At 43.4% G+C, this 23,392-nt stretch overlaps 1 protein-coding gene across 1 annotated transcript in view; it reads left to right on the top strand.

Moving 5' to 3' along the window:
- Positions 1-23,392, top strand: part of PINX1 (PIN2 (TERF1) interacting telomerase inhibitor 1) — a 58,543-nt gene that overhangs the window by 3,874 nt on the left and 31,277 nt on the right. Inside the window, exons 2-6 of the mRNA XM_079298226.1 lie at positions 417-526; positions 2,221-2,313; positions 2,632-2,710; positions 6,297-6,389; positions 9,561-9,637. Coding sequence (XP_079154352.1) covers positions 417-526; positions 2,221-2,313; positions 2,632-2,710; positions 6,297-6,389; positions 9,561-9,637 — 452 coding nt within the window. The remainder of the gene's footprint in view (positions 1-416; positions 527-2,220; positions 2,314-2,631; positions 2,711-6,296; positions 6,390-9,560; positions 9,638-23,392) is intronic.

Below are 23,392 nucleotides of genomic sequence, written 5' to 3'. Positions count from 1 at the left end.
TGGGTTCTGGTTAAAGGGAAACTCGGAGAATTCATTTTCTCCAGCACTGGGAAAGCAGCAACATAATCTCTTCCCTTGAAGATTCCATGTTGAAGCCAGATGTAAAACAAAATTGGCATAAATATGGAATTTACACCTAAATGATGATCCTTAAAGCCTTCCCTGAACTGCAGCCCATCCTGAGGGACAGCAATTTCCATAGCAATCCTACTTTAGCATCTTCCCATTAATAATTAAAATTTTCACTGGGCTTTTATTATTATTGGGCTCCAAAATATGTTCAGTCTGCCATAAGTTCTGGAGTAGGTTTTTTTTTTTTTTTTTGCAATGAAGAGCTTTGCTTGAAGTGATTCAATCCCAAGAAGTCTGAGGGAATGGCAGCAGAAACTGTTTGAATTTTTCCTTTCCTGCTGCAGCCCGGAGAAAGCAGAAGTGGTCAGTGGATCCCCGAAACAGCACTTGGAGCAAGGATGACTCCAAATTTGGCCAGAAGATGCTGGAAAAGATGGGCTGGTCCAAAGGAAAGGTAGGAGCTCAAGGAGAATTGTGTAGCTAAAAAAGTCTAAAACTGCCAGGGGATTCTGATTTATTGTCTTAAGTGCACAGAGGATTTGAGCAGTGATAGATTTCTGCACTTTGTTGCAAAGTCTTGTTTGTGCCTTTCCTGCTTTCCAGCTTCTCTCCATTCTTTGACAATCTGAATTCCCCAGTGAGAGCAGGAGTTGGAACATTAAATCAGGTTAAAGGTTTTAAGCTGCCTTTAAATCCTCAATTCTTTTTCCTGCTTTTGATACTCTTTAAAGCAACCTGCTTTAGTCTTTCACCTGGTTTTGAGATTTTTTTCTGACCTGTTCCTTGAACCCCCAAAATGCTGTGAACTGTGTCCCTTCCCAGCTCCAGCCAGGACTGGTTCCTGGCACTGATAAAAACCTCCAGGTCAGCACAGACAACTGCAAACTGCAGGTTTAATTCCCCAGAGGTGACTCAGCAAAGCTGAAATTTGGGACTGCACATCAGGGTGGTTAGTGATAAGAATCCCCACAAAACCCCCACCACCTTTAATTAGTCTTCTAGATTTCATTTTCCAGACTTTCCTTAAAAGGCATAAAATTAGGATCATTCTCAATTCTCTAAATGCATCAAAACCTATTTTTGGATTTAAACTTTTGCCTCAGTTGTCTCACAGCATTTCCCACTCAAGATACTGGATCTCCCTTGCCAACAGTTGAACAAGAAGGATTTATGTCTCCATTCCATTACAATGGAACTTTCCCTTGATCAAATTAAGGGGCCAAAGCCATCTGGGCAGTGAAATTAGGCTGTTTAACACCAGTCCTGTAATTGGTTGTAGTGGAATTGGGTCAGGGAAGGATGTGTAGTCAAGTGTCCTGCTTGCTTCCATACCTTTTGAGCAGCAGAAGTTTCAAGGCAAATTTTCCACTCCATTGGTCAAATAAAGTCTTTTTTGTTTGTAATAACAACAACCTTTTCCAAATATTGAATTATTCAGTATCCCAAGATGTGCCTGCAGCACCACATAAATGTTTATTAATTCTAAGACTTTTGACTGATGATTTATGATAGATGAGGCAGGTAAATACCAAGAACAAAGTTATAAACCCAAAGCTTTGGCTTTTAATTTTTTAGCCTTGACCATAGAGTTGAGAAAGATAACCCTGGATCTGAATATTGCTTCATATTAAACAACCTCAAAGTTGTTTGCTTCAGTATTTCCATCCACTTATGAAGTGGAAGGAGTTGTGAATGTCCTGCTGGTTCCTATCTGCTCCTTCCCTCTCCCTCCCTGCTCTCCTGCCATATAAATTTGGTCTGGATTTTGTTCCATGTGGATCTGCCTTATTCCCATTACCCTTCCCAATGACAGAGACATTTTTGGTTCTTCTTGTGTAGTGTCTTGTTTGAAAGCTGTAAACACTTTGGGCTTGCTTAGGAGTGTCAGATGGCTTCCTGATTAATTACCCAACTACTTAATGGTGTTGCTATTTTAGTGTTTATAATGCTCTGCTGGAGGCTTAAGTAGTGAATTTAAAAAATTTTTTGTGTTGTGTGGTAATGCCTGGGAATGAATTCAGCTACAAGCAGGCAAATTAATAAGAAGTTGTGATTTCTTGCTGTATTTCCTTGTGAACTGCCTTACAGTCCAAAATCACCAATTGCTGCTGTAAAATCCTTACATTTTTGCCTTCAAATCCTCCTTAGGGTCTTGGGGCTCAGGAGCAAGGAAACCCAGAACACATCAGGGTTAAGGTGAAAAATGACACGCTGGGATTAGGAGCTGCCATCAATCATGAGGTGAGCACTAGACCCAGGGCAGGGAATGGATTATTTGGAATATTATAATGGAATATTTGTAAATTCTCTTGTCACAGTTGGTGGTAGCATGTCCCAAACTGGATTGTTCAGGACTTTCCAAGACAACTCTTTTAATTTTGTTTCACTTTGGAGCTGTGGTTGGTGTTACCACCTGTGGAGCTTCTCAGGGTCCCTCTCACCAACAAGGATTGGATATATCCAAATAATTTACTTCCAAGAGCCTTAATATCTGTTTTGTAAAACTTGTGTTAGTTCTGAAGACTTCTGCCTTGTATTCATGTGGGTGATATTTTACAGGACAACTGGATTGCTCATCAGGATGACTTCAACCAGCTTCTGGCTGAGCTGAATAACTGCCATGGACAGGGTGGAACAGGTAGGCTCATGCTTGGCTCAATCAGATGCTGGAAGCTCAACAGGGTTTCCATTCTGTGTCTTAAAAGAGTTCCTGAGGCCCAGCTTGTGATGCAAATAATATTTTTGGTAAGGCTGAGAACTCCTTCCCCAAAATCACCTGGAACCAAAGGATGTGTTGCCATCCTTGACCATGGGTTTGTGGATCTCAGTGGATCAGTTTTGCTCTCAGGACTCAAAAAAAGGCTTTTTGTTGAGGAAAGAAAACACAAAATGCTAAACCTGTTTATTTCATCCAGGATCACAGTATTTGGGACACTTTCCTTGCACTGTACCTAGAGGAACATTTCTTTCTTTAAAAAGCACCCAGAATCTGTCTGAAGGCTCACAACAATCACTCAGCACTGCAGTACTCTGCCTTCCTTTGGCTGCTGAGCTGTCACACTTGGCTTCTATGCTCCAGTGGCTTCTTAAATACCTCCTTTTCCTGTCCTTGGAGAGCTGCTCCTTAGCTTTTGCTCCAGAGTTCTTCATCTCTGCTCTGAGTGTGGCATAAAGTGATTTGAGCACACAAGTGGGGAAACTTTCCCAAAAGGGCTATTTTTAAAGTCTTCTGTTTTGGAAAAGCTTCTTACCAACTGACCTTGCTATGTGAAAGTGAAGTTAGGAAGTTGTGGTGGGTGTTAGCTTAGAGAAGGGATTGGTTTATCAAGTGATTTATCATCTCTCCTTTGGTTAAACTCAGTTTAAACTCTGATTTTGTATCTGAACACCTCTCTGGTGTTGTTAAACCAGGGGCTCCTGCTTGGGCACAGCTTGTCCTGAATTAGTGAATTTAGCAGCTCTTCATTCATTCATTCCTAACCTTTGAGCACAGAAGAATTTCTAAGAGAGAAAACAGGAAGAACAGGAGGACAATCAGTTAGCAAGGAGATTTTCTAATCCTGGAGTACTAGGATTAAAATTCTGAGCCTGATGCCTGAAAACACCTTTTTTAATTTGCTGTGCAATTTGTTCTTGTGGGGTCAGGAGGCCACCCAAGGACTCAGTAGTGTCACTCAGCTCCTGGAGAGGTAGGAGAGCATTTCATGGGGAAATTCCAGAAGTTCCTGTCTCCCTGTAGAATTAAATCCTACCCAAGTTGCAACTTGAGCCCTGGGAAGATCAGGGAGGTGTAACTGGTGGGAAAGCAGCAGACTGATGAGCAGAGAGCTGAAATAACTTGCCCAGGGCCACGGTGAGTCAGCAGAGGCAGGTTCAGGGAGCAAGGCTTGGTCCTAAGCTCTGCACTCTCATGCAAAGTGACCCTTGAAAACCCTTGTTTCTCCCTGTTTCACTCAGTTCTTTTGGTCCTTTTAGGAGCTGGGACAAGTTTACAATCACTGAGAAGAAATTTGGGTGCACCTTGAAAATTCCAGGTCAGAGTCACGTTTGGTGATACAGAAAGGCAGCACTCTGAAACTTGTTTTTTTGGCAGTTGTTGAAGCTGGCAAAACTCATCCAGGAAAAACTCTGCCTGCAGCTGTGCTGGAGGAGCAAATGTTACATTATTGGCCATCCTCCAGTTTCAAACTGCATTAAAAGTCAGCTGAAAAACTTCATTGTTCTTAAAGAACTGGTGCAGTTGCCAGAGCTGGATTGCAATTAGAGGTCGGAAAGGAAGGGCCCTGTGGGGGTTGATGCCAACATTCAAATACCCTCAGTGGATGCAGCTTTAGCTGTCTTTTCCTTTTTTCCTCCTGGCTGAGCACCCAGTGAAGGCAGGTTTAGATTAGATTAAATATTAAGAAGAAATTCATCCACTGGTCATGAGGCCCTGTGAAGCTGTGGCTGCCCCTGCATCCCTGGAAATGTCCAAGGCCAGGCTGAAGGGGGCTTGGAGCAAACTGGGATAGTGGAAGGATTTGGAACTACATGGTCTATGCCCACCTAAACCATTCTATAATTCCTGGCTCTTTTACTGGGATCATCAGTTATTATGACCATCCTTTTCCCATGGATAAAAAGTGGGAACAGCACCTTGGCTGTGCTTTGGCACATCCACCTCGATCACATTTGCTACAGAAATGCCACTTTGGTGGCTTGATTGCCCTGACTAAATTGCTTTAAAAAGCACATTAATATTCCTGCACTGCTTGCTCAGTTTGTCAGAGGATTTTCCAGTCCTGGAAGACACAGGGATGTGTTTCTATTACCCTGCCAGTGCAAGTGCCAGCATGTTCTGTAGTGAAATTCCTCCCTGCAGGCACCAGGAGGTGCTGCTGCCCCTTTCCCTGTAGGAATAATGTGGAGCAGGAAGGCTCTGTGGAAACCCTTTGCTGTGTAATGCTCCTTTTGCTACCAGGCAATTGGAAATCCCTCAAAGTGCTGCATCCCTGTCAGGATATTTTAGTTGTGATCCTTGCTTTCCCTGCTTATTCAGGATTTTTTGTTAAAAACTGGATTTGCTGGTCTTTTTTCTTGCCATTAGTGTGGGAGTGGGAGGGTGGGTCTCAGCCTGCTGGCCCTCAGCTCTCCCACTGCAGGCTGAGAATTTCAGTTTTAGCTCAGGGATTATCAGGTGGCACTGCCTATCAAACAGGGAAGTGCTGGAATTCCAGTGTCAGAAAAGCTTGGGCAGCAGAGCTTTCCAGGGTGGGATCCTATAAAAAAGGTGACTCAACTTGGCCCTCGGGCTATGGGTTGATTTCCCTTCCCATCCCACAGGGAGGAAAAAGAAAAACACCTCACCATAGTAACCTTCTGTGGAGTTACAGAGCAGACACTGCTGTGGTGCCTCTTTTCAGGACTAGTGAGGCAGTAATTAACTGTACAACAGGTTAGTTCTCTCTGTCTGGCAGTGTTTTGTAAATTAACAGGCTCTGTGGCTGCAAAGAGAGCATCTGTACCCCCAAAAGAAGCTGGCACAGCACAGGAATGTGATCTCTGTGCTGTTAAATAGTGAGGTTAATCCTTCACGTGGCTTTAACCTGCTCACAGTCTCCCAAAGTACTCCTGAGTGACTCTGGGACTGAGCCAGCCCCAGAGACCATTCCCAGGGGACAGTTTAGATGCAGTCCCTCTTCTGGAAGCCTGGAAAATGAGATAATAGGGATGTGGTAATTTGTTCTAGCTGGCTTCAGGGACAGAAAAGCTTTGTCACCATTCAGTTTCCTTACACAGCTTATGTCCAAATAAAGGTATTTTGTGTAGGGTTAGATATTAAAATCCTGGGTGGGGGATTCCCCTTTTTCTTTCTGCTCAATCAGTATTTTATTTCCTACTATTTCATCATCTTTCTCATACTTTATGAAAACCAGCACTATTACTATTTTCTTACCACAAAGATGGATTTGCCTTTGACCTGGAGTACCTGTATCTGCCTTTTCAAATTACATTGCATTGGAAAGAGGAAAGAAAAGAGATAGGGTAAAACAAAATCAAGCATTGACATATTTCAGACAAAACTTAGAATGCTTCCTTCATTAATACTTTATGATATGTTGTTGACTGAATTTTGAGAGAGAAAGTTAATTACTTTCAAACATCATCACACTGATGTTTGAATTTGGTGCATAAGTGCCTCTAACAGATCTGGACCCTGTTTGCTTGGGGTTTGTTTTCTTTAGAATCCTCTATGAAAAAGCAGAAAAAGACATTCAGCCTTGAAGAAAAATCCAAATCCTCCAAGAAACGTGTCCATTACATGAAGTTTGCCAAAGGTAAGAGGAGTTTTGTTGTTTCATAAGCCTGGCCAAGATTAGAGCAAACCCTGCTCAAGGTGATCTGTTGCCTTGTGGAGTCTAAATTTGGCAAGTAAAACCTGGGTTTAGAAACACCCCCTGCAGCTACTTGCTTAAAGCTTTAATGTGCTGTTCCTCTTTATTGTGGGCAATTTTGGATGGCCTGAGGCTGCTGATGTTGGGAATAAAACAGTTCCTTAGTGAAGGAGCTGGAAAAGGAGCAGTGAATATTCCGAGCGGTCGGGGCGTGGGCAGGGATGGGAGCTGGAGGCAAAGGTGAGATGGGAGTGTCCTGGACATCTGCATGGCACTAACCCTGCAATCCCCTGCTCAGAGATCATGTGGATGAGATCAGGGATCAGATTAAACCTGCACGAAGGAAGAGGAAAGCCCTCTTACATCCACCAGGTACTTTATGGAATAAATAGGGCAGCCAGAAAAACTCTTGTCAAGAACTTGTGGAGTTTAGTAATTTCTTTTTTTCTTAGAGTGATGACATTATTTCAGTCAGCTCAGGTTCTGGCCCTTGACAGTTGTGCAGTCCTTTCACTTTTGCCCTGCTCCCCTTTGACATGCTGTGTGTGCCCCTTTCAGGGCACGGATAGGATCAGTTTCCACTAATGGCTGATTTATTAAACTGAAAGCTCTGTGTAATGTTTTCTGACAGCAAATACCTCTGCTAAAACAGAGCTAATTGATACCTGAATGGAGGCCAGACTTTCCTGTCAGGGTTTGGGATTTTTGGTGAAATAATTCAACCTTGAAGTCCAAGCTGTTAACACGAGCCTCCCACTTTATGACATTAAACAATTAAATTGGTTCAGGTCTTGCAAGTACAGAGGCCATGGCCTGTTTGAGCAAAGAGGATTTATTTTGATTTGGATTTAACCTTTTACTAAATATAGAGGAAACAAAGAAGTGTCTTTTGAGCATGTAAAATACAACTCAAGGCTTTCATATTCACAATATCCCTGATTTGTTCAGTCACATTTCCACAAGGCAGCCCCTCATTTACTGCTACCCTCTGTGGCCTGACACAGGGAAATTATCCTTTTTCAGGGAAAGAGGAAAAGTTATTTGAGAAAGGCTCTTGTTGTTGAAGTCCAGTCGTGCTTCCTTTCAGACTAAACAAGACAAGCTCACACAAAAGCGGGAGAAGGGAACAGCGGCGGCACCAATCGCGGCTTCCGCTGCCGGCGCTGGTTTGGAGCCTCGCTGCTGGAGGAACTGCCACCCCTGCATCTGGGAAATACACCCCTGCCTCACTTTAAACACTGATCTCAGCTGCTTTTCTAGTGGCTGCTCCCCTGTGATGCTGCAGGAGATTGGAGCTGTCAGCTGAGTTGGTTTTTTGATAGAGGGAAAAGGGGGGATACACCCAGGGGGAGGCATGGAAAGGAAGAGTACCCTGAAAATAGGAGCAGGAGGATTTTAGGTGTCTGTTCAGGTTTGAAGGACAGGTGTCTGCCAGTAAAGGCAGAAGCTTTTCTTTGAAATGAAGAATGCAAACTCTATTCCTCCAAATTATTATTATAATTTTGAAATTAAGGGGCTCTCAGGCAAACATATGGGAATTAGGAATAACAGTTCTTTACTAGGAAAATTAAAATAGAAATGCAGTATTGCAAAGAACAATCCCAAACCCTGCCAGAGTCAGAATCCAAGCTGGCACAGTCAGTCAGTCAGGGTGGTGGCAGCAGTCCCATTCCATGGTGGCTGCATCCTCCTGCAGGGGCAGATGTGGTTCAGCTGGAGCAGTGCTCCTGGAGAAGGTGCAGTTTCCTCTGAAGGTGCAGGGATGATGTGGAAAGGTCCAGTTTTCCTCTGGAATCCAGTGGAAAGGCTGCTCTGGTGTTCCAAATCTCAGTTTTTCTCTGGGTAGGAAAGGCTTGGCTCCTGCCCTGGCTGGAGCATCTCCCAGTGGGATGATGGAATTTTATCAGCCATGCACTGGGACTCAGTGGCCGTGAACAGGAGATATCTCCTGGAGGGAGGATGGGCTGTGGGAAGATAAAGATGATTGCCCAGCTGGTTTAAAGATGGCCCATTAGCAGAGAATATGTGCCAGGAGATCAGGGGCACTGCCCCAGCTGGTTTAACAGATGGGGACAGAATACACATTGCTGGCCACAGCAACCCAACACAGTGTTACATTCCAAACCTTGGCCAAGAGAAAGCTGAAAACAACCCCAGTCTCTTCCAGCTTGCTTGGACAAGGCCACTTAGAGGTAGGAGGCAGCAGGAATCTGGGGGGCACTTGCTCCTCTAGGCTGATGTGTCTCTTTACCCTCCAGGGGCAGGTAAGGATCCCAGATTAAAGAAGTCAGATTTGAGTATTTTTGCTTTGGATTTTTTTTGGCCATTACAAGATTCATTTTGAGGTCACTGATTTTGGAATCAGCAAATCAAATGATTGATACCTCAGCAGAGTCTTAACAAGTTGACCTGTATGGGTTAATTTTGTTTCTTTAACTTTTGCTGATCTTTTCCAAAAGAATTTTCTGTCAGAAGCAGTGGACAGCTCAACAATTCCTGTGCTGTGGAATTGTTTAAACCTTTGTCTGTATCTCTGAATATCACATCAGACCCTCCTGCTTCCTCCTCTTGCTCCATGTCTGATATCCAGCTCACCACACAACAGTCAGATGGGAATAATGGCTCTCCTGGAAGTCTTTGCTTCACTCTTGAAGTGTTTTTTCAGTTGGAATAACCCAGTGTGTGGCAGAGGTGGAGATTTTGCTTTTCAGAAGCAACATCAGAAATCAGAGAAAAGTCCCCACTGAGTAAAAATGGATTTTTTTTTTCATTGTGTGGAGGAACTGTGACTCCCTAATTCTGTCAAAAATGGGGAATCCTCATGAGAATCCAAAGATCCAAATGCATATACACATTTCCTCTTGTGTACCTTCATTTAGTGGCTTTAGCATAGAACCACAGCATGGTTTGGGTTTGAAGGGACCTAAAAGTTCATCTAATTCCAACCCCCAGACACCTTCCACTACCCCAGGTTGCTCCAATCCCCATCCAACCTGGACTTCTTGTGTTTTGTTTATCTCCAAGAGCAATTCCTCTCTGTGGGTCACACTGTTCCCAAAATGCATCCTCAGATTTGAAGGTTTTGGGGTTTTTCCCTCTCTTTTACCCCTCCAGGTAAAGATCTCTCATCACGTACTGAACAGGACCTGTCCTGCATTTTTGGGAGAAGACAGAAAAGTGCCAAGACTCAGGTAAAGAAAAATCTTTTCTCTTATAATAAAATATCCAAATGTCTTCTGCCACTGTGTTTTTTCTCCTTGAAGTGTCATGCTTGAACTGTGAGGAAATAAGAGTAAATTTAATCCCTATTTTTGTGGATTATCAAGGGAAGTCCAGTATTTTAATTTATTGTAGGAAATGTACATCACAAAGAAGAATTTTGCTTGACCAAAAGGTCAAAGGTTGGAGTCAATGCTCTCAAAGGTCTTTTCCAACCTAAGTTATTCTGTGAAAGATACATAAATATCCAAAATAAAATTGGACATTTGGTAGCAACTGGGCAATCTCCACAAACTGCCCTCATTTTCACAAAAAAATGGGAAAGGCTGAGCAGCTGCAGAAGATTCAGGGGTGACCTGAACAGTGATAAATATTTGATGAGAAGACCTTTCCCTTGACTTTGTGTAATGACATCCAGGTTTGGACCAGCTTTTATTTTATTTATGTGTTCATTAGCATTTTTGCACTTGCAGAGCACAGACCAGCTCAATCAGTGGAAAAAACAACTGTGGCATGACCAACATATCCAGAAAAATGGTTTGGAAAAAAATAACATCTGGTAAAACACAAATGAATATTTTGCAGGAATTGCCCTGTTGGTTCCAAGTTCTTGGAAATCTCTGGTTTTAAGGGAAAGATGGGACTTGAAATGGAATGGAAATTTTTTAAATAACCTGTAGTGTTTGCTACCTTGTTCCTTTGTGCTCTTGGAAGTTGTGGAACTTCACTGCAGGTCACTGGGAGCTGAAATAAGGATTTGGGAGCTTCCAGTCTGTAAGAGCTGTTGGAGCTCTCACATCCTGTGGGTAAATTTGTACCAGGGAGGCCTTTTGGTTCTGATCACCTAAATATGCCCTGGTTCTTCTCCTTGGCTCCCTTGCACTTAGATGAGTGGGAAGCAGGACAAACTGGGATTTAAATCAGCTCAGCACTGCTGGGGTTGAGGGAGCAGATTTCACCCACTCTCTCAAGTAGTTGGTACTGTTTTCTCTCTATGTTCTACATCTTTTGAACTTCAGAGTTGGAAAGTTGCTTCTCCTGGGACTTTTTCCTGCAGGACATTTGCTCTTTTGTGGATAAACACTGCAGATCACACAGATTTTATGAAGGGTGTCTAAGTTTGTGCATGTCTTTGCCAATCCCTTGACAGATGCAGTAGTTGGCTGATGGCTACTGTGCAGATTTCCTGAAATGGTTCAAACTTCTGGCAGAAAAGTCACAGACTGTTCCCTCCTAAGCACCCACATTTCCACATGCAAATCCAGGCAGGATTTGAAGCTGCATTGTTGTCTTCTGGCTGCTGCTGAGGAGCCACAGGGAGAGGAAGCCAGAGGCAGCACAATTGCTTCCCCCAGCTCCCCCTTCTCCTTCTCTTCATGGATCAGAGATCTGTGGAGTTTGCACAGAACAGAAGTGCACTGCTCAGGCCCTCCAGCTCTGAGCAGTTTCATTGCACTGCACCCATGAACTCTCATGATCCCTTTCCATCATGTTCCAGAGCCTGGTCCTTAAGGTGGCACCAAGGGAAGGACAGGGATTCTCTGTGTTTGCCTTCTGGTTTGAAATCCCTGAGCTCTGGGCATTTCTCACTGCAGGAGCAGGAAGGTGCTGCCATTCTCCTGGAATGAGTTGTTCCTACATGGAGGTGAGGTAGGAAGGGCCCTGGGTTTGCCTGCAGGTTGTGGTAGGCTCCAGTTCTCTTCAGATTTCAGCTCCTGCAACCCTGAGCTGGTTTCCCTGGTCACAGCATAAGGAATTCCACACTTTCATAGGAGCCAGAGCTGCTCCTATCCATGAATCTGATTGCAGGTTCCCAGCTGGGGGTGCAGTGGAGATGGTACATGAAATTACCCCTGTTGATCCTGGAAAAGCTGGAGCAGTGGCCCACAGGGATCTCATGGATTTAACAGGACCAAGTGCTGGTGCTGCATCTGGATCAGGGCAACCCCCAGGATCAATCCAGGCTGGGGATGAGCAGATGGAACAACCCTGGGAGGATTTGGGGTGCTGGTGTGTGAGAGCTGAACATGACCCAGCCCAGAAACCCCTGGAGCTGCTGAAGAGAGTCCAGAGGAGGCCCCAGGATGAGCAGAGGATGGAGCAGCTCTGCTGGGAGGAAAGGCTGAGGGAATTGGGAGTGTTCTGCCTGGAGAAGAGAAGCTTTGGGGTGACCTAATTGTGGCCTCCCAGTACCTGAAGGCAACTACAAGAAAAATGCAGAGAGACCATTTACCTGGAGGAACAGGACACAGGGAATGACTTCAAACTTACAGAAGACAGAGTATAGATGGGATATTGGGGAGAAATTGTTCCCTGTGGGAGTGGGGAGGGGCTGGTACAGGGTGCCCAGAGAAGCTGTGGCTGCCCCTGGATCCTGGCAGTGTCCAAGGCCAGGCTGGATGGGTTTGGAGCAGCCTGGGATAGTGGAAGGTGTCCCTGCCATGGCATGGATGAACTCTTAAGATCCCTTCTAACCCAACCCATTCCATGATTTTATAGCTTGAAGTCATATCTCTGAGGCTCTTTCTGAGGTATCATCTCCCTCTGTTCTCAGAGATGCAGTTTGAGAAGTATTCAGCACACATTTGATGTGCACTGAGTGACCCCAACAAAGCTGCCATACTACTTTTCATCTTTTGACAAAGATTTTCAACTTAATTCTTTTCCCTCTATTTCTATTTGTTTTGGTCTGGGATCAGAAAAACTTGGGTGTAACTTCATGGGAAGATGCAGGAACTGCTTTTCACAGAATTGCTGAGACTGGAGGAGACCTGGAGGTTTCCAGGGGAGTCACCCTGCTCAGAGCAGGATCAGCTGTGGCAACTTCTTCAGGAGCTTGCCCAGAGTTTTGATTATCAGCCTTCCCTAAAGCCTCCAGTATAAGCCCATGAGAAAATTTCACTGAGTGGATAAAAGAGATGTTAAGGGGCAGAAGAGATCACAAAATCATGGAATTGTTAAGGCTGGAAAAGACCTTTACAATCCTCAACTCCAAGCCTGTTCACCACTAGAGCATCATCAGGTGCTATAACCAGGTGTTTCTTGAGCACTTCCAGGGATGGTGACTCCTCCCCTTCCCTGAGCAGCCTGTTCCCATGCTAGACAATGAAGAAATTTTTCCTAAATCCAGTCTAAACCTCCCCACTATTGCACTAGGTTTGGCTGGTTGGTTGGCTGGTGTCACACCAAACTGCTTTTAGAGGTTAGGAACAAAGAAAAAAGCAAAACACAGGGAAGTCCATCTGTGCTTATGCTCCAAGGGGAATTAGTGGGAGAATTTAAGGTTCAGTGATGGTCTCTGGACCAGCAAGATAATCCTGGCTCTTCTGAAGTGTTTGTCAAAAAAAAAAAACCCCAAATAAACTATCACCTCTGAACTGCTGCAGTGATAATCAGGGTCTCAACAACTCAGATGTGTCACTTCCAGTCAGTCCTGTCCTCTCTTTTCCTGTGTGGTCATTGGCAATCATTCCATGATCTTGACTGTGCAGGTAGCTTTTGGCAGGAGATGCTCTGTGTGAGCTCAATCTCAGCTTTCTTAACTGTGGGACTGATCTCACACTCCTTTTTTTAACTGGTGGATTGGTCTGGTAATGGATCCTTTCTCTTGTTCCACACCAGCTCTGCAGTAGAAAGTGGGGAAAGCTGAAACTTGGGTTATCTACCTTATCAAAGGAAGAGGGAGTTGGCCAGAGGACTGTAAAGATTGCAAAAGGGGAATTGCAAAGGATGTGGAAGGAAATGCTGTTTGCCCCTGAGGGTCAAAAGGAGTTTCTCTAGAAGTAATAAAACTACAATGCTGTTGTTTTGATGGTTCTGGGATATGTGTTACTAATCAGAAGCAATTGCAACCTTTAATTCTCCTGAACGTTCAACATAATTGTCCTTTTTTAAAAATTATTTTTGATAAATCATCTGTCCAACTCAAACCTCCTTAATAAACTACACAGAGATCTTTGTTTTAAACAAAACACAAAAAAAAAATACAAGTGAAAAAAACGAGGTGGGGAAGAAAACAATGGCTGGGCTTCAGAGTGGACCTAAATTGAAAACGTCTGCAGTTTTTCCCAGGGAGAGCAAGTGATTGAAAATATTGAATTGTAATTATGATGCTCTCTGGAGACCTGCAGTGAGGACCTGTTTTGCAGGGTAAGATCTGCCAGACTTGTTTTTTGCCCCCCACTTTTCCCTGTGATTTTTCTCACTTGCTGAGGAACACTGGGAGCTGGGGGAGACAGAAAAACAAATTCCATTAGTTCCTATCTGGTTGAACTTCCTGGAACCCCCACTATTTTTTTTTTTTTTTTTTTTGCTTCTCAGAATTTCCTTCCTCCATCCAGCTGTGTTTCCTGATGGAGCCTTATCACTGGAGAAAATGCTCCTGAGCTAGGCTGAGGATTTGGGAATGAGCTGCAGACAGTCCCAACTTGGTTGCTGAACAACATGATTCTGGCACTGATTTTGCTCTGGGGGCTGGGGAAGGGGGGGAGCAGCTCTGATTTACTCAAACCCCTGTTGGAGATGCATAAAAACCTGAGTGTTTTGCATCCATCTCACATGCATGGCTCAGGCAGTTCCATGAGTAATCTGCTTCCTCCAAGTTTGTGTAATTTGGATGTGAACCTGCCTAAATTCCCCTGAGCCACCCAATCCAAGTAGCCCAAAAGTCTCAGGCTTGCAGGGATTTCTTCCTTGTTAGGCATTAGAAATGGAACTGTCCACCCCTGGTGCTTTTTCACTTTCCTTTTTTTTTTTTTTTTGTTTTGTTTTTTAATCAGGAAATTGTCTTCTGACACATTTTGCAGAACTTCCTCAACTGATTTATATTTCCCCAGCACTTATCAGAAAAGCATGTTGGCTAATCTTAAGGGACATAGCTGAAAATCCATTAAAGTCTGGCTTTGCCATGGGCTCCCTGAAGTTATGGGTGAACTGATACCATTCTCTGCACCTCAAATTTATCTCTGCAAAATACCAATCATCATCTTGGTCTTTGTGGGGTTTCACAGTTGTGTCTTTTAGACAAGTTGCAAGTTTAATCTTAGGGGTTTTGGGTTTTTTTTTTTACCTGTGACCAAATTTGTTGCAGGGTTAGCACATGCATTAATTTGCTGCTCCCTTTTTTTGGCAATGCTAAGGAAGAGAAAAATGAGTTACAAATTAACACAGATTTTTTTCACCGTTCTGCTTTGGAGACCACAGTTAGCATGAGGTATTTGGGACTGAGAAGCAGAACTGGAAAAAAAAAAAAAAAAAAAAGACATCAAAAACCTGGAAAGAGTCCAAAAGGATTTAGTAAAATGGGAGACGGGGTTAGAGGGCATGTCCTAGAAGGAGAGAGTGGAGGAACTGGATATGTTCATCTCAAAAAAGAGGCAGAAAAAAGATGACCTCTCTGCCTATAAATATCTGGGGGTCATGGGGAGGGAGGAGCAGAGGAAGGGAAGGGACAGTAATCAGAGTAGGCAAAAGCCAGGAATGGGACTGGGGGGTGAGAACTTCAATTAGAAAAAGGAAGACACAGACTTATTCTTCAGCAGGTTTCCTCACAGTGATGTCAGCAGGGCACTGGAGGAGTCTCCTGAGGGAAATCCCAGCTCCTCAGTGAGTGATGCCAAGAAAAAAGGTGAATTTAACACTTCTAGACCCGTTGGGATGGGCAGAGATGGATCAGTTGAATTAAAACATCTCCCAGAATCCATTCTGTGAGCAGCTCCAGGACTGAAGTTGGATTCCTGTGGTTGTGTTGAATTCTGTGTGGCTGAAAGGAGATGAGCTCATGCTGGAATCCTTTGTCCTTGTGGATCTGTTGGCCTTCCCTGTTCAGTCATGAAATATTTTAGAGTTTTAATACCTTTGAAATCTCTGCTGCTTCGACCAGCATGTTTTAGTTGCTTCAGAATTTTAGTCTCAAGTGGTGGGACAAGGGAGAATGGTCTTGAGATGAGGCAGGGGAGGTTCAGATGAGATGGGAGCAAAAAATTGTTCCCAATAAGGATGGTGAGGCCCTGGCACAGATTCCCAGAGAAGCTGTGGCTGCTCTGGATCTCTGGAAGTGTCCAAGGCCAGGTTGGATGGGGTTTGGAGCAACCTGGGATAGTGGAAGGTGTCCCTGCCCATGGAAAAGGGTGGAATGGGATGAGCTTTAAGGTCCCTCACAAACCATTCTGTGATTATTATCAAGGGATTTTTACAGCCTCTGGAGTACTGCAGGAACTTCTTCAGCCTCTCCAGTTCTGTTCTACACCCCACCATGGACTCTTAACAGCCCAAAGGGTCAAAAAGAAGAGAAAAAACCAACCCAAAACCAGCAGTGCAAGGCCTTTCCCTGCACCTGAGGAACAACCAGAACTGGGGACACAAAACCACAAGGAGGACAACAGGACAGTCCAGCTGAAGGGCTAAACCACAAAACCACAGAATGGTTTGGCTTGGATGGAGCCTTAAAGCTCATCCAGTTCCAGCTGCAAATCTGGCAGCACAGACCCATGGAAAGCAGATTCAAAGCCCTGTTGATTTGAATTGGTGACTTGCAACATACTACATAGCAAGTCAGAAAATTAATTAGGCTCAAGGTGCTAATTTGGACCACAGATTTAATATTTTTTCCATGCAGATGAGATTGTTTCAGGAACACCAGGAAGAATTTCATTTTACCCAGCATTCTAGTTGTGCTTTGGAAAAAAAAAAAAAATGAGGAAGAGCAAAGTATTGATGTTGTGTTGCCTTATTCTTATAAAATACCTTAATCAACTGGAGGATAAATTATTGCTGTTCAGATATCAGGAGAGAGGGAGAGGAGGAGATATCTCCCAATCTGGAATTAAATTTTCTTCCTCTCTTCATTGGAGGAGCCTTGCCTCCACATTTGTTCCTTGGGGGGGTTGTTAATGAACAGAAACAAAACTAGGGGGGGAGCTCTTTTTGATTTATCTTCTCTCCTTCCCTTTTGGTCACTTCCAGAGGCTTAAAGAGCAGAGTTGGCTTTAATGTGTTACCATTAGAGACCAGGCATTAGCTGGAATAACCCATCCTGCCTCAGAGTGAAAAATATCCCTTGATTGGATAATTAATCAGTCAAAGGGGAATGACATGGCCCTCAGCTTGAGGGACTCTGCTGCACAGGTAAACAGGTCATTGATAAATGGTTTAGCCACAAATTCATACATCAAGAAAACTTAGTCATTTTTTAACTACACTTGGTGTGAAAGCTGTGCTGTGTTTTTTTGGAGGTGGGTTTTTGCTGCCTTTGCTTGTTTGTTTTTTTTTTTTTTTTTTTGCATTGTGGAAGATTTGAGGCTGTGGAGGTTTGTAAGAGGAAAAGGTCAATCAGAACTTTGTCATGATTGGAGTTCTTCTGTTTTCAGAAGAAAAAAAAGAAACTGGAAAAGAAATTGGAAGGAAAAAAAAAATCAGGAATTTTTTTCACTTCTCAAAAAGAGGAAATCATTGACATGGCTTTGTGTTGAGATTGAGTGGGTCTGAAATCAGGAGGGCTCAGTTGCTTTTGTCATTTTGATATCCTGAGGCTGCTCAGTTGGTCATTCCAGTCCTTAGGCACTGCATGGAGAAAAAAAATAGATTCATAAATGGGTCTGATGAAATAATTGGGGAAAATCTATGGTGAAAGAAGCAGGTCTGTGTTGGTAAAAGGTTTTAACTGACCTGATTTCCTGTTGGATTTTGACATTTCTGTGCTAGACCTTGTCATCTGTGTATCTTATAACACCTTGTCCTGCAAAGGTGGTTCTCCAGTGGGAGTCTTCACTGAGATTTAGAGAAAAAAAGAGGAAAAAAAAAAAGGGAGGAAGGAAATCCAGCTCTAAATTAAATTGCATAAAAATGTGATCTAGAAGCACTTTTGTCCATGGGGTAAATAGGTTAAAGCAGTGGAAAACAATGTTTGGCATAACTGCTTAACTGGGTGCTCAAAACAAATCCTAATTGTGCTTTTTTTCTTGCAATTGTCTTTTTTTCTATTTTTTTTTTTTTCTTTTTAAACTGTGTATCATGTGAGAAAGTAGCACACCAATATCTAAGAATATGAGTTTGTCTTCTAGGGTATAAACCTCACTTTATTTTTGTGCTATGTAATCCCTTCTTCCCAAGCAGCCCTTACCATAGGCCTGAGCTTTACAGACCAGCTTTGTTTTTTTTTTTCCTTTTAAAAATATTTGTCTGATCAAAAAGCTTTCCTAAAAAAAAAAAAAAATAATAAAGAAGCAGTGCAGAAGTTCAAAACAAGGAAAAGTACCTTTTTTTTGATCCTATCATAACAGGATTTGTATATGGAAGTGTGAACTAAGCAGGTGGCTTCCTGTTGATTTTTAAGCCAGGTGGGCAAATTCTTGATGATGAGCTGGTCTCCCTCCCTGCCCTGCTTTCCCTGGGGCAGGAATTTGCTTATTCCTGTGTCTGGAGGAGTGGGATTTGGGCTGACAACTTGTTGGGATAATTCTGCTGTGGGAATGAGAGGGAAACAGCAGCTTGGTGCCTCTCAGAAATCAGAAATCTGCTCAAGCAGCCTGCAAGGACTGGGTGTTCTCAGCAATCTGATTTTTGCTGACTTTATTGTGTCATTAAAGGGTGTCTAACCTTCCTCCAAGGGTGTCTTCTGATTTTTGGCTCATCAAACTGGTTATGAAACTGCTGCTTGGTTCAGATGGGTTAAACAAACCAGAAGCTAGAGCAAAAGAAATGATTCAGCCTGAGAAAGTACTTAAAATCTAAAGAAACAAGCTTTTCTACTTTCAATCCAGTATTTCAGCTTCTCTGCTGGATCTTTTTTCAGCTGTGAATATTTGCTTTTTTAACTCTCCAGTCAGGAGAAATACCTGGTGCTGGAGAGTGACTTGGTGGTAAAATTCCCCACCAGTGTCCAAACTGGTTCCTCCTCTCTCTGAGCTCCCTCCAGCTCACTGGCATGTTTGCAAATGTGGCCATTTGAATTTAGTTTGGGCTTATTTGAGTTTTCCCAAGGTTAAGACAAGCTTAAGAAATCCAGTGTCTGTTTTTCACTACATCTGCAGCCTCCCTCTGCAAACCACCATCAATCCCAGCATGTTTCCTTTGAATAATAATTATGGTGTTGCCATAGGGAGAGGGACAATTGTGACAAAAGTGTTGATTAATGTCATTAATTTGACCATCTGTTAATAACTGTGGGCATCCCTCAGCTAAAAAAAGAGGAAGAGGATGATGGGGAAGACAGAAGAAGAGAAAGATCCAGGGAGAGCTCAGAGCCTAAAGGGGCTCCAGGAGAGCTGGAGAGGGACTGGGGACAAGGGATGGAGGGACAGGACACAGGGAATGGCTCCCACTGCCAGAGGCAGGGATGGGTGGGATATTGGGAAGGAATTTTTGGCTGGGAGGGTGCCCAGAGAAGTTGTGGGTGCCCCTGGATCCCTGGCAGTGCCCAAGGCCAGGCTGGATGGGTTTGGAGCAGCCTGGGACAGTGGAAGGTGTCCCTGCCATGGCAGGGATGGAACTGGGTGATTTAAGGTCCTTTCCCACCCAGCCCATTCCATGATGACAACTGAAATCAGCCACACAAAAGGGCAACAAAGGGGAACTCAACAGTTTTGCTGACTTGGACAGAATTTGGATACTCTGCTGAACAGATTCCAAGATTTCCATGCACACAGCAGGGTCTGAAGTTTTCCCTGCACTGGATTAAGGGATGTGAATCCACCTGTGCTGTGTAGTGTGTCCCTTCTCTCCTTGGGGACAGTTGGTTGTGCCCTCAGATGTTTGGATTTGCAGACTCACAGGAGCTTGGTCAGGCTTTGGAGCAGGAGCTGCTGCTGTCTGTGATCATTAATTCCATAAATTTTGGGTTGTAGCCTGGGATGGACCTCCTGAAGGTTCTGCCTCAAAGATCCTGGTGGGAAGTTCTGGAGTCCCTCAGGATGCAGAATTTCCAGGGTGGTTTGGTGGCCACCTTGCAATGACTTCAGCTGGAGTTAAAAAACAACATTTTGGACAAAAAGTCAGGATCAAAGATGATTTCACCATGGATAGTAGAGTGGACAGAGGGTGGGAAGTGTGCCTATCCAGAGCATTCAATTTTTAGTTTTTTATTCACTGGGATTTATATTAAACCTTCTCTGTTTCACCAGGAGCTGACTTTTTCCAATTGTTGGGAAGTGTTTTTGACAGCAGAATCCAACCCAGCTCAGGGTAACACTGATCCTGTGTCACCTGTGTGGTACAGGTTGTTTTTTAACAAATGAAGGGAAGATCAAAAATATTGCATGCCCTAAAATCCTGTTTTCCAGAATATTGAAGAATTTAAATGTCACTCAGTGCTTCAATACTTGAAAGAAAATTATTTATTCTCAATACTTTTTTACAAAGAAATATCTAAGCTTGGGAGCAGAAGAAAGTTTCTGTAGTACAAGGTAGTCAAAGGCTAATGCTAATTAGGAAATGTTTTCTAGTTCACAGAAAATACTATTTATTTTTCTTAAAATTCCTAAAAATAAATTCAAATTTCAAATTATCAGCTTGTGTATTTTGCAATGAATATTTGCAGTTAGAAAAATAGTAATTGCTACAAATCTTGCTGTGGTCAAGTACAAGCTTGAAGGTTTATTTTTATTATTCATTAAACCAGTATATCTCATAATAGAGTAAAAAATGTTAGATGAGGAAAAAATCAAGCAATTTTGTTATTTCAGGAAACCCTTTATTTATGTATTTATTCTTTGATGTCTCATAATATTGATAAGGGGTTTATAGTTAGTAGAGAAAAAGAGGAACAGTTCAAGTAAATAAGCAGAAGGTTTTTGTTGTTTTTCTCCAAATCTCACCTACTGCTTAAACTCTTTAAAATATTAAAAAAAGCACCAGACACTCCAAGTGCCTGGAAAAGTTGTCAGGTTTAGTGAAATATTTATAAAGTCCTCTGGGTATCAGTGGATCTGGAATTTCTCTCCAAGTATTAATAGATTAAGCCACTAATAAATTTGATATGAAATATGTCAAAGACAAAATCCCAAATTCTGTCTTGATGCGTTTTGGGGACTGACTTTCCATGTCCCTGCTGTAAAGCTGTTTCCTACAACAATTCCCAAATTATTTTAAAACTTCAGATCTTTATTGACTTGCCTGGCTCAGCTCATCCCAGTATCAGTTCCTTAATCAGTTTGGAAATACCACATTTAGCCCAGTGGATTATTAAGTTTTCTAAATATTTCTCTTTTGTAAAGACTCAGTCTAGGCAGTGATAGCACCAGTTCAAAACTCCAGTTGTTTCATGAAGACCACCATACTATATAAATTATATTCATTATATAAATTATATAAAAACCTTCTGGTGCTGCTCAGCTGCAATTGGGGCAGTGATATAACAAAGCTCTCAAATTGCTTCCCCCTAAAAATGTTTCTCCTCCTGACTTAAAGACTGAATGTTCTATTAGGAGCAATTCAGCCTTGGCCAAAATGACCTAAATTCAGCCTTTTAATATCTGTGTGTGTGCTGGGAGCTTAAGCATTCATTTACATTTCATCTTAAGAGCACTGAGGGTGCTGGGCCAAGCTTTGAGGTGATGAGAGAAAATTGGGTAATCCTACACGTCAGCAAGAGGCTGGAAGAGGAAGTTTTTTGTTGGAACTTGCACACTGAGAAGGCACAATATCCCTGTTTTAATTTCTGCCTTGCTAAGCCTCCTGTTCATCACTGCTTTTGAGCTCCTCTCTCCCAGCCCCTCTGGGTTTGGAGGGTGGGATTTGTCTCAGCAGTTTGGCTCAGGTGAGGCACAGCCAGGCTTTAGTCAGGGCTCTCTGGTTTCCTTCAGCAGCTGCTGTGCAGCCTGGGGTCACATCTGCATCCCAATTTCCCAACCACCAAATTCATTGATTTGCAGTTGATTAATACAAAATACAAATTGATTCACAAGTGGGAGTGGTATCAGCCTAATTCATGTTGTGTGTGATTTTTCATGAAGTGATAATTGAGAATTTTGAAGGTCAGGGTGTATCACCCAGGTTTCTCCCAATGGTTATTTCTGGAAAAGCTGTTGTAAGTGTTCTGTGTGTGCTTCCCTGTTTACCTTTTGAACTTTACAGCCACAGTGCCCATATTGTGGTTTTAAGACATTGCAGCTTTAATTAAACTTGCAGAGAGTCCTGGAGCGTGACTGTCTCCAGCTTTCCTGCAATCCCTGCAGAGGCAGGAGCTGTTCACATAAAATGGGGATGGGAGAGGAGTGCTGTGCTCCAGAGCATCCCCCAGGGCACAGCTGAGAGTGGGGCTGTGTAACCCTGGAGATTTGTGCATCTTGGGCAGCTGAGGCCAGGCAAGAAGTGCAGGAGTCTCTCACCTGCAGGAGTGTTTGTGTAAGTGCTCAAGTGGAGCTCCAATCTCTGTTTTGACAGCCACACTTCATGTATCCCTGTGCTGCTGATTCCCTGCCCTCCTCTCATTCCAGCATCCCCCCTCTGCCCTTCCCACCTGCAGCACTGCAGCTTTGGGGTTTTTTATCCACAACTGCAGGGTCAGGGGGGTTTTTTTCCCTTTTTTTTTTTTTTCATGAGCCTGGTGTTTGTCAGTTACCAAATGGCAAAGGAATGCTGTGTGCAGCAATGGGATGGATGTGTTCCAAAGGCAGGAGCGTGGCCCGTTCCCTTTCCGGCGCTGTCGTAGGGAAATGGGTGTCTCCAGGAGCCCTCACTCTGAGCTCAGCACAGCCAGGCTGGGCCTTCTGAGCTGAGCACTTGCTCCTGGAAAACACAGCTCTGTCACTCCTGGCAACTGGCTCTACAAAAACACTGATAACAATAAAGGGCTGCCTGCCCAGTCCAGGCTTGCTTTCTGGGAATCTTCCAGGCTAGAGGAGATGCTGCCCCTCTGCTTTAACCCACACTGGGCCCTTCTGCTCCCAAATTCTGTGTCTGCACAGACCTAAAGCCTTGCAGGGCTGTGCCAGATCCTCTTGCAATCATAGAATTTTGAGTCTTGAAACTCCTTTCTTTCCTGTATCAGCAGAAAAGAATGCCCTTCAGCTTGACAGAGTGGCTGGAGGGATGGGAACTGCTCACACTGTCAGAATTTTAGATGCTCCAAGGGCTGGAGCCAGGCTGAGAGAGCTGGGGGTGTTCACCTGGAGAGATTCCTTCCCAGAGGAAACTTGGGAAATAGAAAAAATTATCTCAAGTTCATGTCAGGCAACAAGAGGTTCGAATTTTGCCATGACATCTGTAAAGCACTTTTCGTATTTAATTTTCCAGTAAGTTTTTATGGTTAAAAGTTTTGGACTGAAAGCTGCAAAATTCTTTTGTTCATAATTAGGAGCCAGTTTTTCTGAAACCTGGATTGTCAGGCTGGTGGGAGAATTCTCTGTTTTCTTGGGGTCTGAAAGAAAGAAAAGATGAGATTGTACCCAAGGGGGAGTTGTGGGGTTTGACACCACTTAAGGGCCCTGACACAAAATCACATTCAGGGTGTCATGCAGGAAACACCCACTAGACTTCTTGTTATGTCCTTCAGGATATCTTATTGCTGTGGAGATTTGCTTGAATCCATCAGGATTCCAGGCAATATTCTCCAGTTGTTTCAGAGTTAAGCTAAATGCCTACAGGAGAGGGAGATTAATCCCAGCTGAGAGGTTAAATATAGTGATGTAACATCTAAGAAGTAGGGGAAGAGAAAAGCTGCAGTGAAGGGCCATTTAACCTGCTTAAGGTGTGAGCTGTGCACTTGAGGGTCACCTCTCTCCATTGCATAT

This window comes from Erithacus rubecula (genome assembly GCF_903797595.1).
Source record: "Erithacus rubecula genome assembly, chromosome: 2".
Classification (NCBI taxonomy): Eukaryota; Metazoa; Chordata; class Aves; order Passeriformes; family Muscicapidae; genus Erithacus; species Erithacus rubecula.
Note: the sequence above shows the minus strand (reverse complement) of the source record. Positions and strands in the feature narration are given on the sequence as shown.